The sequence below is a fragment of the Grammomys surdaster genome, unplaced genomic scaffold (genome assembly GCF_004785775.1).
Source record: "Grammomys surdaster isolate TR1022 unplaced genomic scaffold, NIH_TR_1.0 147, whole genome shotgun sequence".
In the NCBI taxonomy this organism is placed as follows: Eukaryota; Metazoa; Chordata; class Mammalia; order Rodentia; family Muridae; genus Grammomys; species Grammomys surdaster.
The window spans coordinates 1,060,891-1,077,655 of NW_021604605.1; the positions used below are offsets into that span (position 1 = coordinate 1,060,891).

At 38.1% G+C, this 16,765-nt stretch overlaps 1 protein-coding gene across 1 annotated transcript in view; it reads left to right on the plus strand.

The window, feature by feature from the left end:
* Positions 1 to 16,765, plus strand: part of Gpc3 (glypican 3) — a 340,192-nt gene that overhangs the window by 210,795 nt on the left and 112,632 nt on the right. The window contains exon 4 of the mRNA XM_028764986.1: positions 10,002 to 10,135. Within this exon, the coding sequence (XP_028620819.1) occupies positions 10,002 to 10,135 (134 nt within the window). The remainder of the gene's footprint in view (positions 1 to 10,001; positions 10,136 to 16,765) is intronic.

Sequence of the window (16,765 nt, forward strand, 5' to 3'; positions counted from 1 at the left end):
TTTTCATTTTCTTGATTGAACAATTTGAAGTTTAAAAGTCTTCATTTGCATATGGTCCACTTGACCTGTCTTCTACCCTCCTCCCCTTAGTTGCCATTGCTAAGGAAATAGTGACAGATTTAAGGCCACAAAAAATTTAGATCTATGTGTCCTCCCACAGTTTTGTAGATATTTTTAGCAATTAAACATAAGTCGATATCGACTTTGAGTTAACTGTTATATACAGTATGTGTTAGTTAGCTTTTTGTCACGGTGACTAAATACTTATGAGAACAACCTAAAAGGAGGAGTTGTTTGGTTTTACTGACTATTTCACAAGGGTCAGGTCCTTTCAGTGCATGAAGTGAGCTTGATGGAGCAGCTTGGTTGATGGTACCAGGAAGGGAACAGTTGCCTGCAGTAGCTGTAGATTCAACTTGCAGCACCTATTTAGAGGCTCACAATCATGTGTAACCAGAGTCCAGGGGATCCAATGTCCTCTGCTGGTCTTCTTGGGCACTAAACATGTATGCAGTGTACAGACATGCATGCAGACAATGCACCTATACAAATATAATAAGTATTTAAAGAATGTCTCACATGCACTTGATAGTAGGTTTTGTTGTGTAGAGAGTATGCTCTAGATGTCCATGTGATCTTCTGAGAATTTTGTTCTTCAAGTCTTCTCTTTCCTTGTTGCTTTTCTGCTTGATTATCCATAATTGAAGGAGAGTATTGAAAACTAAATATGACTATTGAAAACTAAATTGTCTCTTTCTCCCTTAAAATTTAAATTTTCCTTCACGTAACTTAGTTCCAGTACATATACGCTTGCGCTATCTTTTGGAAGAGTTGGTACTTTAATCTTTTCTTGTCTCTCTTAATAATTTGTATATGTCTTGAAGACGATCTTATCTTATCTTATATTACCACAGCTATTCCAGCTCCTGTTTGCTTACAGTTGGTAATGCTTGTATCTTTGCCCATCTTTTTATTTTCAATCCAAATTATATCTCTTTGTAAAAGAGACTTATACCATGTTGTTTTGTATTTAAATGATTCACCTCTATCTTTTGATTGGCACATTGAATGCACGTGCCATTAATATACTTACTGATAAAACAGAATTTGTAGTTCTCATTTTGTGAACTGTTTTTCTAAGTGCTTTACACCTTATTTCTTTCTTTGACTTTTAACTGTCACCTTCTTTTTGTTACCAGTTTGTTTTCTATATTAATTTATACAGTGAGCTTTCCCAGCTGTCTACCTTTTCTCCTATGGATCTGGCTATAGCATTCGGCTTTTGCCTGCATGTGATCATTGGCTGGAAACACTGTCAAGTGCTTTCCTTGAAAGGATGGGCTTGCACGTTCAGTTCGGAGGAAATGGCTGCCAATATTCAAGTTGGAAGACAGTTTGTGTGCCAGCCTTCTAAGTAAAAAACAGTGTTCTTTGGCATGAATCTTTAGTTCATATCATAATTCAGTGGTACATGTACTTTGGCTCCAGTTGACTATCATACCTCAGTATGCGATGGAAGTACGTTGAGTATACAACCCATTTCATTAATACATGTAGTGTTCAAAAAGACATATAGTCAAGAGTCAATTGAGTTTTACTGCCTCTTCAAGAGTATTCTTATGTGAAACTGGCTATTTTTTTTAAAGGGTGAGTGCTTGGCAGTAAAACTATAGTGGCTTGCAGTTTAGTGTTACCACCTACATACATGCTACAGTGCCATTGTTTTACCCATCCCCCTCCCCAGAGCTCACACACTATCATTGCAGAATCATTTGAGGGAACACTGAATTTAAACCTGTTTCAATGCTTTGGATACTTCAATTCTACTAAAACCCTATCCTCCCCACCCCAACATACACACAAAGCTTTCACCTAATAGACCTTGGGAGATCAATTACTGCTGCAAACAAATAAATATGAGCAAGATAGTAACCCCAGCCCACGTTTGCAAGTTCATTCATTTGCAGGATGAAAGTACACTCTGGCTGGGCAGTGATGGTGCACGCCTTTAATCCCAGCACTTGGGAGACAGAGGCAGGCGGATTTCTGAGTTCAAGGCCAGCCTGGTCTACAAAATGAGTTCCAGGACAGCCAGGGCTACACAGAGAAACCCTGTCTCGAAAAACCATAAAATAGAAAGAGAGAGAGAGAGAAAGAGAGAGAGAGAGAGAGAGAGAGAGAGAGAGAGAAAGAGAGAGAGAGAACACTCTGTAGAGAATATATTCACTTCATTTGCAGTTCAGACTTTAGTCTCTCTCTCTGTCCTTCAGAAGTGTCAAGACTCCATCTACTGACTTTTCCCTGAGCTGGCATAGAGCAGTGTTAACCTTACAGAGTTTTATTAGTTTTTCCCCTGTTGTGTACACTGTTCTGGCAATACAGTGAGTTATCATCTCAGATATTTCATTGACTTTTACAATTCTCCTTTGAAAAGTTGTAATGAACAATTTTGACTTTTAGAGAACTCATAATATTTATTTTAAGTATTAAATTCTGTTTTCTTTAAACTGAGAATGATTGAATTCAAGCTACCTCTAGCTCAGTATGGAAGGTAATACTATTCTGAAATGTTTTCTTATAGAAAACATAATAACTTAAATTACTTGTGTTTATTTATTCTTTGAGATTTTGATACAATATATTTTGATCATATTCTTTCACCTCCAACGACTCTTCCTAGGTCCTTCCCCTCCTCCCTAGCCATCCAAATTTATACTCTTTCTGTCTCATAAGCAAAACCAATGAATTATTTATACCTGTAAGATCAAGGGGGATACAGCCTTTGCCTCCCTTCCCAGCACACCCTATACTCTGAAGATTAAACCTAGTTATTCATGCTAGAATAGTGGTCTACAGTGAAGCTATATCACCCACCCATAAATTTTGTTTAATTACAGTTGTGATCAATATAGTCCTCTTTTCCATGACAACTTTTTTTAATGAAGGAACTCAATATGTAACCATGGCTGGCCTACAACTTTCTATGTAGGCCAAGCTCATTGGAAATCAGAGAAATATACCTGCTTCTGCGTCCTGAGTGCTGAGATTAAAAGTATGAACTTCTATAGTCATGTGTTACAGATAATTTTCTAAAATCAAAGTATTATTGAAAAAACTACAGAAGGATGTACTTACACACAGATGAACTGAACTGAAGGTTATAGACTTCAAACAGCCAGACATAGTGGTACACACCTGTAATGCTAGTGCTTTTGAGGCTAACGGAGGAGAATGATGAGTTGAAGGCCAACACAGAACATACAGATGGCCAAGCCTCACTCCTGGGGTTTACAATAATGTGTACCTGAGTTTGGGCCCCCAAATTTGCATTTCATACAAGTCCATTAAAACTAAAATGATACTTCTTTGAGGACCACAACTTTGAGAATCAATGGTTATGGTTATCTTTGACCATGCCCTAAGTCTATTGAATAGACTTCTATGTGATTAAAATTGCTTATATTGATGTTTAAGAAATACACTGGAAGCCATTTAAAAGAGACACAACAACACATCAACATACAGTATAGGACTGTAAGAACACCTCTGAATGTTATTAGTAATAGCTGTGGATCTACTTGACCATCCAAGCCAGGACTGTGACACACTGAGGCAGGCTCCCAAAGGTAAGTAGACTCAACGTACACAATAAGTTAGTCTAGATAGGAGTGGCATTACCCTTTGGACCATTGCATTACTTAAGTTATCCTCATCTTGCAGCCAGTCTTGGCAGGCATTGCTTTTGTCTCCATTTTAAAGATGCTGAAGCTAAGAGATGCAAAGAAATTAAATGCCTTGTCTGATGGTTTGAATTGGTCAGAGGATGAGCTGTGACTAAAACCCCTGGTGTCCTGATTTCAAACTGTCCTTCTCACTCTAATATGGTGATGTGCCTCAAATTAAAGGCAAACTGAACCTTAGGACTCTCAGTTCTTTTTTTCTCCCTTAGATTCCAATTTCAAGAGATGAGTTATATAAAATGTTCAGCTAATGCCACCTGATTTCTTAAAATAGCTCCATTCCTAATACACTGCAAATTATTAGAGAGCTTTTACTTTAATGGCCTGGCAATTAATAATGAGTCACAGTAAAATGTCTGTGGGGTAGGAGGAAAAAATAAAACACATTGTCACCAGAGTCTGTTATTATCCTTTCTGCTCTATATCCAGACCAATCAATAGTTAATTAATAATGATGTGCTTCCTCAAGTACAAGGTTATAAATTAATTTAATGCTCATATGCATAGTTTCTGTACAGAAAATGAGTGGGAAACTGCCTGTCATGCCTATCTCCTTGTACAAAAACGTATGTAACAATTACCCACATATAATAAGAATGGTTCGCTTAGCCAAATGTTTGTTCATGTCTGTTCATCAGGATTCATTTGATCTACTTCCATGCAGTTTGCAGAAGCAGTGCAATCAGTTGAGCAGTGTGGCAGATTTAAATCAGTAATAAAAGCCCTGGGGAAATTAACAAGACAAAACATTAACCACAGAATAAACATTAACATACATTAGCATTTTTATTATACCTGCAGAATTGTTAAATGGGTATGGTTACTACTATTTAAAAGTTGATAATTTCAATGTGTATTTTGTTTGAAATCTTTTAAAATTTAATTAAACAATAGTGTTCAGCAACAACAGGACATATAGCTTATGAGAAGAAAGCTCAGTATTTTAACTGCAAACTTTTAGAATTCTCATCTTTGATCTAAGATATCCCCAAACGAATTTCATTGGCAATATTTGTTCAATGTAGTTCATAAGAGCCCTGTTCATAGTTAATATGCATTATCCTATAGGAAAATTCATTTTGAGTTCTCCTGGCATCTAATGAGTCAGCCAGTAAGCAAAGACTAAAGTTATAACAAATATTTAGCAGCAGTTCTCAGAAAATATTCGTTGGGACCATTTATCAGATGGGCACCAATGGAAAAGCTATTCTGTAAGTCATTATAACTGCAGATACTTCCAGAGGCTAAAGAGTCATGATGGCCTCAGGGACAGCTCCTAAAAATGGAGTTGCTCTGATCACTGAGTCTAGAAGTACAGCCTTCATCCTCTGGCAAACTGTTAGGTTTCTAAGGGCAAGGCAATATGCCCATGGCTCTTTTAGTGCCATTCAGTCACTCATAAATTTTTGATCTCTACTTATTTTTTCCTTCCTCGTCTTTTCCCTCTTCTTTCATATCCTTTCTTTCCTTCTTTTATAAGTTAGAACACATACATTTAGATAACACATACACATATACATCTTACATTGCATATTTCCTGTCCAGGGTGGAACAGAAGTCAATGGCAGGTGTCTCCCTTAATAGCTTGTCAGTTTAATTTTTGAGACAGGACCTCTTGGTGAATGTACTGCTCCACCAATTCAGTTAGGCTGACTAGCCAATGGGCTTCAGGGATATGCTTGAGTACATGTCTTCTAACTCTGGGGATACAGAAGTGCACACAGATTTCATGTAGATGTTAGGTATCTAGACTCAGGTCCCCATTCTTGCCAACACTGACACTTTGATGACTGAGCACCTCTCTAGCTCTCACTTCAGTTTTTAAGAAATAAAATCTAAAGGTTCCTTTGAATTAGTGAAGAGTGAGAGATTGTACTTAGAAAAAAATAGCCTTGTGCAACCTGTTAAAATAAAACCAAGTGGATTCAGAGCCAGCAAGATGGTTCAGTGGTAAGGGTGCTTGCCTCACCAACCCCCATAACCTGAGTTGCATCTCAAGAAACCACTAGACAAAAGGGGAGAAATAACTCTCACAACTTGTTCTTAAACCTCCACATATGTGCCGTGTCACATGCAAACAACTTCACTACACAAATAAGTATTCATGTATATCTGGCCTCAACAAAGAGAAGGGGGAGCCAGCGAAATATATATTCATGTCATAACAGCATGCTTAGTTCCAATTTTGTACTTTAGATTATCATAGTTAAAGCTTGAGTCTCCTGACTTTTTGTTGTCATGGGGTGATCTGGGACTCTCCATTTGGGATAGATCTACAGTATACACTTAGGCCAGATATCAGACTAGAGTGAGTTAAATGATAGGAATTTACAAAAGATTTTTTTGGCTGACTCAAGAATCTGATTTCTTCAAGAGCAAGGTTCCAGGGACATATTGGAGGCAGCAGATGGAACCTTCTTGGGATTTGCCTCTTCAATGGAACTTGACACCAGATGCTTTCCTATGGCTGCTAATTGACTTTTACCTGGCAAGCCAAAGAGGTTTTAAATCATCCCACTATTAGCTACTATTAGAAACCCTGCCTGAGAGCTAGATTAAAATTGGATGCCCATTTTCTGTTTGACTTAAATAACTGTACCTTTTAGTTACAGTGTGCTTTTTAATTTTTACTTTTTTAAAATTGGCACTCTTCTCAGGTTGTGGATAATATTTTCACAAGATGTCAGATCTTGGCCAAACCGAATACTGGGATACCCCTGAATCTATGTTGTTGATGAGAACTTAGGACACAGAGCAGTCCATGGAAAATAAAATATGTTTTGAAGTAGGAAAAACCAGTGTCAGAATCCCAGTTCTGCCCTTTGCTAGAACTGTGACTTTGCTTTAGGTTTTCAGCATTTGGTGCATGTCTTTTCTATTTTCAAAACAAACAAACAAATAAACAAACAGGATTGATAATATGTACTTTGAACACCTCAGAGAGTTGTTAATAGAACTCACCAGAAAGAATGGTGACAGATGCATGGTTATATGTGATTTTTTATTATTGTTGGGAAGGTTAAAATATTTGCTGTCTTCTTCTGCTTGGCCACCCAGAAAAAAAAAAAGACTAAGTCTGAAGATCTTCCAAGAGATAACAGCCAATGAGGAGAGCAGCAGCACATAAGAATGAATATTTCATAGATTTTTCACCAAGGGAATATTTACATTTCTTGACATATCAATTAAATGGTGCAAGTATGAAATTACAGCAAACCAAATATTTTGTCTGGATTTAAATATTTTCATAATGATAAAGGGTTGGACAGATATCTCAGCAGTTAAGAGCACATCCTGAGCTTTCTGTTCAAAACACCTACACTGGGTGGTTCACAACCTCCTGAAACTCCAGCCTCAGAGGATCAAATGCCCTCTTCTGACCTCCGTGATTACCAGCACCCATGTGCTCATGTGTGCACACACACATAACACAACGGCAAACCATTAAAAACATCCGTTTGTAATGACAAAATTTATCACTTAGGAAAATAACAAAAACAGGAAGGTCACTCACACCTTCTTTTCTGGTGAAACAGGTCATAAAACCTAGAACACTTTACCTGATCATCTCTTCTAAAGCTGTAAACTCATGTATACATGTACATGAAGACAATACTTTTTAGACTCTGTTGTAGAGGAATGCTACTAAGATAACCAGAATGACTTGCTGCCTTGCATGCAGTCCTAGGGAATACCTTCTTACTTGTTAGGCCTTGTAACTCTTGAAAGGATTGTTCCTTTTTGGCTGTAGGTTCTGGCACAGTATTAAAAGCACCATTAGGAATAATGGTTCAGGCCGGGCGGTGGTGGCGCACGCCTTTAATCCCAGCACTCGGCAGGCGGATTTCTGAGTTCGAGTTCGAGGCCAGCCTGGTCTACAGAGTGAGTTCCAGGACATCCCGGGCTATACAGAGAAACCCTGTCTCGAAAAACCGAAAAAAAAAAAAAAAAAGGAATAATGGTTCAGGAAAAACAAAAAGATTTTAAATTCTTAGACTTTTGATAAAGACACTCACCTAGCCAATACATTTACATTCTCCAAAGTGACCAGGTACATTACTCAGGGAATGGAAATTGGACTGCATTCCTTATTTAAGAGTTTAAAGCTCCTAGGCAGGCTATTGATTTCTAAAACACCACTTGAGAGCCTGACTTTTTTCATCAGCACAACTGAAGAGTGAGAAACTAAAAGACGATCTTCTGTGCAAATGCCATATCTCTGCAAGTTAGGATTTCTGTTAGTGTCCATTCTCTCAATAAGCTCAAGATACTTGCTTCCAAATTTGAGTGTGGAGGTGAAAGATGGGTTTAGGGGACTGTAAGTTGTAGTGGGCCATCTCCAGTAAAGGCTTTGTGTGAGAGAAGAATTGGTTTCATGGTAGATTGGTGGAACAAAATACAGCATGCCTGATAAGATATGGTATATCTTAGAGAAGAGCTAGAGGTGTTAGCAAGACTCTGTCATTTGTCTTTTATCCAGCACAATGACTTGGAAAGTCTTATTGATAATGCCACATTGGGAACTTGGGAAGGAAGATCAGACTACTGACTGGATACTTTATTCTTTGTACTTAAACTTCCTACTTTTGCTCCATCCACTCTACTTGCTAATAGGCTAGAGTCATGGGTGGGAACAAATACTTTTAAGTCATGTTCTGATCCAGAAAGAATTTGATGATACAAGGGATCAGTTTTCCTTAGAGAGGGTCATCTTACAGCTACGTTTTTCAACTAGACAGCATAATGTAATAGCTTTTCATTTGGGTGTTGTAGGTGGGACACATATACTTAAAGAGAACATGGCCTGTGTACCTAAATGTGATGATATTTTGAACCTGGTAAAACAGACCTTCACATTGATCTATGCTCACATCATAACATATAGACAGTTAAAAAATAAGGATTTATTATCTAACATTTACTTGCTGTTTCAAAATAGTAATAAACATGTATTTGCCTATAGACATAAAGTTACAATGAACAGTCTGCCAGTTATTTGTGTCTGCAATATATGCTTTGAAAATGAACAGAACTTGAGTCCTAAGTACAACTAGGCAGCTCCTAGCCTAACACACCCTATCAGACTGCTCCATGTAGAATGGATTCAGAGACTACAGATTCTACACATAGAGTTAGAATTAGGCCAGGTCTAATAGCATGGCATAGGCACAAGCCAAGGTGTCAATATCTTGCATTCCAAAGTCAGTATTTTCCAGAATCTTCATTTTGTTTTCTATGTTAGAATAGATGATTGAGGAGAGCCAGTTTGAACATAAATGGAAGTAATTCTGCTGCTCATTTAATGTTTTCTAACTCAAGAATTTGTGTGGGAAATTCTGCCAAAGCTATGCAAACTAAATGGCGTGTATGCCTCTTTGCACACATAGATAATCCAGTAGATGCTATTGGGCTATCCCAAAATATCCAGAAGCCAGATGACTACACAGAATCAATGGTTTAGTGACAGAGTTGTATTTGGAGCCTGATATAGTAATAGAAAATTCCTTTAATTCATTTAATGCATTTAATTTGCCTAGAATAATATAAAGTCGACTCTAAACTGTGAGAAGGCATAATGTTTTTGAATGGCTGAATGAGAAGTAGTAGACAGGAAGGAGGGAATCTGACTTTCTTAAATGCCTGTACTCTTTAATAAAACCCTGCAGTTATTTCGTTGATACACAACTCACAGCTGATGACACTGCCTATAGGTTAGTTGATGTGTTTGCTTCCCTCATGCCTTTGTAGAAAATCCACATAAGCAAGTATACTGACAGTTTTCAAACACTCTAAATTGAGTCTAGTAAGGATACACTTGTAAGAACTGGGCACACTCGGCCCAGAAGGCTGCCCTTCTATCAAGAGGCCACTTAGTGCCATCTTAAAAACCATTCCATCTTCCATTTCAGATTGTCTCAATTTTCTAAATTGCTTTTTGTGCACTTCTACATAAATACAAACAACAAGTGCCATCAAAAGATATGAGCAGAGTGAGGCCTGTGTTTTCCATTTCTACTTCAGCATCTGAGTAGACTGCACTCAGAATGGGTCCACTATTCCTCATCCACTGAGTGCCTTCCCTTCTACTTCTGGTTCTTGACCTTAAAACCTTATTTCATGATTTGACTCTATTAATGACTTTGTTCTCTTTGAAAGGAAATTGAAGGAGGAAATTGTAATACATTTCCAAATCTGTTTCTGCCATCATATTCATGGAATCATTGTACTATTATATTACATCTCTCTGTCTCTCTCTTTCAGATTGGCAAGTTGTGTGCCCACTCCCAGCAACGCCAATATAGATCTGCTTATTACCCTGAAGATCTGTTCATTGACAAGAAGGTATTAAAAGTCGCCCATGTCGAACATGAGGAAACCTTATCCAGCCGAAGAAGGTGAGAGAAATTATCCCCTCAATTTCAGCATACAATTAGCCATTGGATTTTTAGGCCAAAAATCATTAAAATTTCTTGCATACATGTTAGTTCTTCTGAGTAGAGTACTTATTTAAGATCTGGAATTTGTCTCTGTTAAAGAAAACTGTTATTGGTAACTAAGGCATAGTTAAGTGTAAATTTTCTAGGTATAAATATCTATTTGAGCAAAACAGGGTAGGATGAACTTCCCTAATTAGGACCCCTTATTTATTTAAAAAGAATATTTTCTGCTTATAAGATCTTATAGTTCAATGATCTCTCTTGTGGTAATTCTCCTTATTACCAGTAAGGTCACCAGAGACACTCTCAACATAGTCACATGACACATTTTACACAAAACTGGATATATCTTTCATAGTTCTTAAAACATCAGTCAGGAACCAAAATACAGATTCTCATACCCTTTCTTCCCATCCATCCTAACCCTACTCAGGTTCCCTCTGACTGTATTCAAGCTTCTGGGTTATATAAGAGGTATAAATCACATGAGAAGCCCAGCACAACACTTTAGAAAACTGTGCTGCCCAAAGACTTATCCCTGTAACCAAGCCTGTGCCAACTCAAGAATAGTTAGTTAGGCATTAGTCTTGTGTTGTTCTTACTGAATTTTTAGGGAATTTTGAGAGATTGTCATACAGGTAGAAAATTAATATATCAAATAAGTGACATCTCAGATGTGAGTTGTTGTTTATTTGTTTGTCTGCTTAATGCTTTGATTTTGGTTTTTTGAGACAGAACCTCCCTCTATATCCCTGGCTGTCCTGGAACCCATTATGTAGACCAGACTGACCTTAAAAGCACAGAGATCTACCTGCTTCTGCCCACTAAGTGCTGTGATTAGAAGCCTGAGCCACCATGCCTAGCCCTCTAGGGATTGTGTCTTTATATTGTCACCGTTCACTATGTTCCTTTGTTTTCATTCTTGGTCTGAACCACATGAGGAATTCACTTCAGTCTATGCAGGACATGGATTTTTAACTAGTAGAAACTTCTCCATATTTGATGTACTTATGTATTAATTATATTTGCATGTGTCTGTCATTAATCAGCTTGACAGTAACTCATCAAATACCCAATAGTGCTATAATGTATGTGGGGCAGTGAAACCACAAAGCTATATCTAGGTCAATCTAGTGGAAAAAATAGATATAAATACAAGCAAAAGCAAAAGAATTTCCAGAGTACAAAGGCAGTCTACAAAGGCAGTCTACACGGGCAGTGGTGGCGCACGCCTTTAATCCCAGCACTTGGGAGGCAGAGGTAGGTGGATTTCTGAGTTCGAGGCCAGCCTGGTCTACAGAGTGAGTTCCAGGACAGCCCAGGCTATACAGAGAAACCCTGTCTCGAAAAACAAAGGCAGTCTACAGAAAGACAGACCCTCAGGTGAGGGGATCTTCAGGAAAGGCTTCATGAAAGAAATGATTTAGTAATTTATAACAGTCATTTATAGAACATTCTTAAAATAAACAGAGCAAACCAGCTCCATCTTGTAATTGTTCTGTTGCTATGTACAATTTTTTATGTATCAGTTACAGGTTAAAAATGTTTTCAATTAAATTCACTTGGCAATCCAAACACATTTTAAATGGGAGGTTTATGGAAGTCCCTGCTACATGCTATTTTGGACTCTGTGTCATCTATTTTACTTTGGGAGAACTGTTGATGTGGATGCTGATCTTCTAGGAAAAGAAGAAATGGATAAAGGAGGTCCCCCACCCCTGGACACTTAGATACAATGTTTTGTTTAGAGCTATTTTTAAACCTGGAGGCAACTTCCAAATAAATGAAATGATAATAAGAGAAAATAAAAAGGCTATAGATTTGAATTAATGGCAAGATTCTTTAGGGTGAATGTTATTGGAAAGGTTTCTTTTTTTTTTTTTTTTTTTTGGTTTTTCGAGACAGGGTTTCTCTGTATAGCCCGGGCTGTCCTGGAACTCACTCTGTAGACCAGGCTGGCCTCGAACTCAGAAATCCGCCTGCCTCTGCCTCCCGAGTGCTGGGATTAAAGGCGTGCGCCACCACCGCCCGGCATTGGAAGGGTTTCTTTTGGAAGAATGTTAGTACTTGTATACATTTCTTACTATGATCAGTTCAGCATTTCATACTCTCAAGAAAAATGGATGTGTGCATCTGTCAGCTTCAGCACCCATGCCAAAGATCTATCAGGGGTTCCAAACAGAACAATTGGAAGGGAATGCTGTTGTAGTATTACTCAATGTGTGGAGGTTGCGAGTAAGCTATCTGGGTCTGATTATAAATCAAAAAGACCTTTGCTTTATTAAAGTAAGAGCACATAAAGAAACAGAAGATTCCTTTGGAAGTATTCAGAAAGCATCTGTTTGTTTTGTCTGCCCCCAACTGGGTACTTTGCAGCACACAGCTAATCTTAGAAATAGCTTAGCTCTGTTTAAAGGCAATTTTCTACTCGACTGGTGGTCTGTGTATAGGATTCAAGTATTCTTTAAGGAGTACATGTTGAAAATATCTGTTGTCAAGTTTAGAACATATAAGGTAGAATACCATGCACTCATAATTCGTCAAAACAGAAGCAATATGCTAATCCCAGCTCGTTCCACCACTGGTATTTTCAATACATATAGGTTTTCAGTGTCTCCCACTTTTGCTCTTTTTAATTTCCCCATCACTTAACTTGTGATACTGCATACCTGGTCCTTTGCATAGCCCAGATACTGTTTGGTAGAACCCATGAGTAATCCCTTTTCAATTACAGAAACTTTTCAAATCCAGAATTGGTCATTGAATAGTTTACCCAGTACCTATACACCAAGCTTCTGGCCCAACTGCCAACCTGTGATAAAATTACAGTCCCTCTACCCTTGTGGAGTTCCCTCTAAGTATTGGAGCCTCCAGCTTCCTGTAATTCCCATCTGACTTAGTCTGAAGGGGCAATTGACTAGGTACCACTAGTAAGCTACACAGGAAAAACAAGTAGAAGGTGATCTCTCCATGATCCTAACCTGAGGCTAATTCCTACCTCCTCTCAGACCACTGTCTTATTATATGTTTGTCTTTGCTAGGCAGCCTTGTAAGTTCAGGGGTATCTTCCAGCCTCTGCTGGAAACAATAGAATATATATTGAATGAGTCAGTAAATGAGTTTCCAATCTGGTAGACATTATCCTACCCCACACAAGACTTTATAATAAAAAGTGTTCAACCATATCTATGTGTTCAGCATAATGTAAGACTTAGGTTATGATGAATACAGGACCCCCCCACCCAGTCCAGACAAGGAGACAGACATACAAATGAATAATATCTTATATTGAATTTGAGTCACCTGACAGAGCTACCTACAAGGCAGTAACAGTGTCATAGATAGAAGGATGGATCCCAACGTTTCTGGGAGGATCAAAAATGGTTACTTGGATCAGGTAGCTTTTAAAATGCAGCCTAAGAGATAAGCAGGAATTCAACTGATAAAGGGCAGCAAGGGTGTTTCAGGCAAAGTGAATGGGAAGAGAAGGATGGTAGTGTCCGTAACAACAGAAAAATGTAGTTTGAAAAGTGGAAAAGTCTTCCTCCATTAGAATTCAGTATAATCTCACACCATTCAAATTTGAGTTAGTTGTTTTTGTATTTTTCTACCTTTTCAAATTCAAAACAAAACAATGACATCATATTACTTTACATTAAGAAAAAAGGAACCAGACTTGAGAGATGGCTCAGTGGTTAAGAGCACTGACTGCTCTTCCAGAGGTCCTGAGTTCAATTCCTAACAACTACATGGTGGCTCACAACCATCTGTGATGGGATCTGATGCCCTCTTTTGGTGTGCATGAAGGCAACTATAGTGTACTCATATATATAAAACAAATCTTTAAAAAGAAAGAATGAAGAAAGAAACTTTACTGAGAAGGGAGAAATTCAGGCTCTGCAGTCAGGGCTGAAAGGCTCTGTTTAACTTGCAGTGCTTTCCAATTAGCACTGCTTTGATGCCTGCCCAAGGAGATCAATGTGAGAAAGTGAAGGCAGCCCTCTCCTCCACATCTGAAATTGGGGATGCCCTCTCTGTAATGATGGATGCCCTTTTGGAAAGTCACATGCACCAAGCTCCAAGACTTTCACATGGCTCATGCCTGCAAAGGAACCCCATCCTTTAGTTCCACATTTCACACACTAAATGAAGACTTCTGTGAAGAGACCTTTTCCTAAGCTGACTGCAATAAGCAAATGTTGAGGTTGTCACAAGTGAGAGCCATAAGCTGTACATTTCTATGTCAATGACATGTCATATTCATAGATTCGAATCAGAGAACATTCCTTTCAAGTCAAATTATTTCTCCAAGCTCAGCCAAACAGGCTGCTTTAGTTCAAAAGTAGAGATTCTTTTGTTGTCTGTCTTGAAGTACCAACACAAAGACAAAAAAAACTGAGAAAATTAACATGCCACCTAGTTTCAAGTGTCTTTCTTTAAAAAGGAAAAATAAAAATAGTCAACATATTGTCTTTTAAAATTATATGCATGAAGATGCTGTAAAGCTTCATTTAAGAAAACATAAAAATGAAGTATACTTAGCTCTCATACTAGAGCAAGTGTGAGGAAATATGACAGAAGATAAGAGGAGAAATGTGAGCACAACAAACTCAGTAGGAGGTAAATGACTCCTGCTACACTCTGCTGCCACAGTGTCAGAGGACATTATTACCTGTTGTCACTGTTCTTTGGAAGCTCATTGACTCTCCCACAGTTTACAGAGACTTTTTTCTACCTTCAGAAGTAGTATGACTGCATCTATTTTCAAGGTCAAAGTGTTTCTTCGAAACCATGGTAATACAAAAGATGTTGCCCAAAGTAATGATCCGATACTCCAACAGTCTCCTTTGGGGCTCGGAGGGACTGGTCAGTGTACTATTTGTCCTAGAGACCCAGTCTTCATTCTCTGAAGGACAGATAGCATTTTGTCTGACAAAGGTAGAGATTATTTAAGAGCAGCTGATTTGTGGCATTAGGTCAAAAGCTCAGGTTTCAGGGTCTTGCACATTCTAGGTAGGTGCTCTGCCACTGAGCCACATCCATATCCTCTGTTTCATTATTCTGAGATTTCTCTCTAAACAAACGTGTCTTGATTCTTTTCAGAATCAGCCAAAGAATGTATACACTAAGAACCAGAAAAAAACTAGTGATAAACCTGTCACAAACAGAAGGCAGTATATAAACGAATCAACAAGGTATCTCTGGCTAGTGGATCTTTAATTTTTTTTTCCTTTTACCTTTTATTTTCTAAATTACTCAGGATGAACATGAGTTTCTTTTACAATAATAAAGTCAAAAGAATTTATTTTAAAAGATGAAGGAAGAAATGGATGGAACGAAAGTTGAAGCTTTGCCTGTAATCTCAGCTACTAAGGAAGCTTAGGCAGGGGTATCAGAAATGTAAGGCCTTTCTAGAGAATTTAGTGAGACTCTGTCTCAAAAAGCCAAAAGAGAATCAGGCACGTAGCTCAGTTGTAGAACACTTGAAAGGCCCTAGATTCAATCTCTCGAGCGTAGCCCCAAATTCTTCTCATTTTAGAGAGAACTTACTTGTACTTATGATTATGTACCTCAAAAGATGAGAGGTCTTAATCATGATGCACAAATGGGTTACCTGGAAGTTGAATATTAAAAATTACATGAATATATTATTTCATATGTAACACATATTGTCCTTCAGATTCATGATTATTGGAGAATAGGCCATGACTTCCATTATGGAGATGACTGATTACTTGTGTGGGTACTGTGGTAGTAGAAGCTAACAAAGTAATCAACTCACATTCATTGCCCATTGAATCATCACAGCAACCTTGTGACATAGATGCTATCATTGCCTTCATTTTATGACAAAGGAAATCAAAGTTCAGGCAAGTTTAGAATCTCTCTCAAGTTGCATTTCTGCATAAGTGAAAGCAAGCTAGCAATTAAAGCTCAGCTGGGTGAGACACACCAAAATCCAAGCTCTGAGCTACTACTCAGAGAACATTTGAAGGGACTGTTCTGAGAACCCAGTCACAATGATTGCATGGTTGCTGAGTGGAATGGTGGTCCAAGCTAACAGTGACTAATTCCAAAGGAAGTTTTAAAAGCCCACTCTCATATGTCCATCCTCGATGAAGGAGGTTATAACTGGTGTATGAAGCAAGATGACTGTTGTTTCTCTGAGTTACTTCAAAACCTCTCCCTCAGTTCTAGAAATGATGCCTGCCCCAACTGTGTTATATTATCCATTCTTTGCAGTTTCCTTAGAAATCATCTTAGGGTTTATATATGTATGTGTGGGTCTTAGGTTGTCCCTTGTCCCTTTGACATTAGGTAGAACTTCATCTGAATCTTTCTCTACTTGTCAGTTGTCTTTATGAGCAGGCAAGAAAGCTTCAAGGGTTGAAAGGCAGGGGAAAATTCAGTTTCCCTTTGTTTTCAGTTTCTAAGGATATCAAATTGGAATGCCTTGTCATGGGTTCCATTTTTATTTCCCTGTTCCATGTTTGTAAGATTGTGTGTAGAGGTAGGAAGAAGCCTAAAGGAAACTCTTTCATTAAAACGAAGGCCATCGTTTTCCCTAGACTAGTGCCCATACTCCAT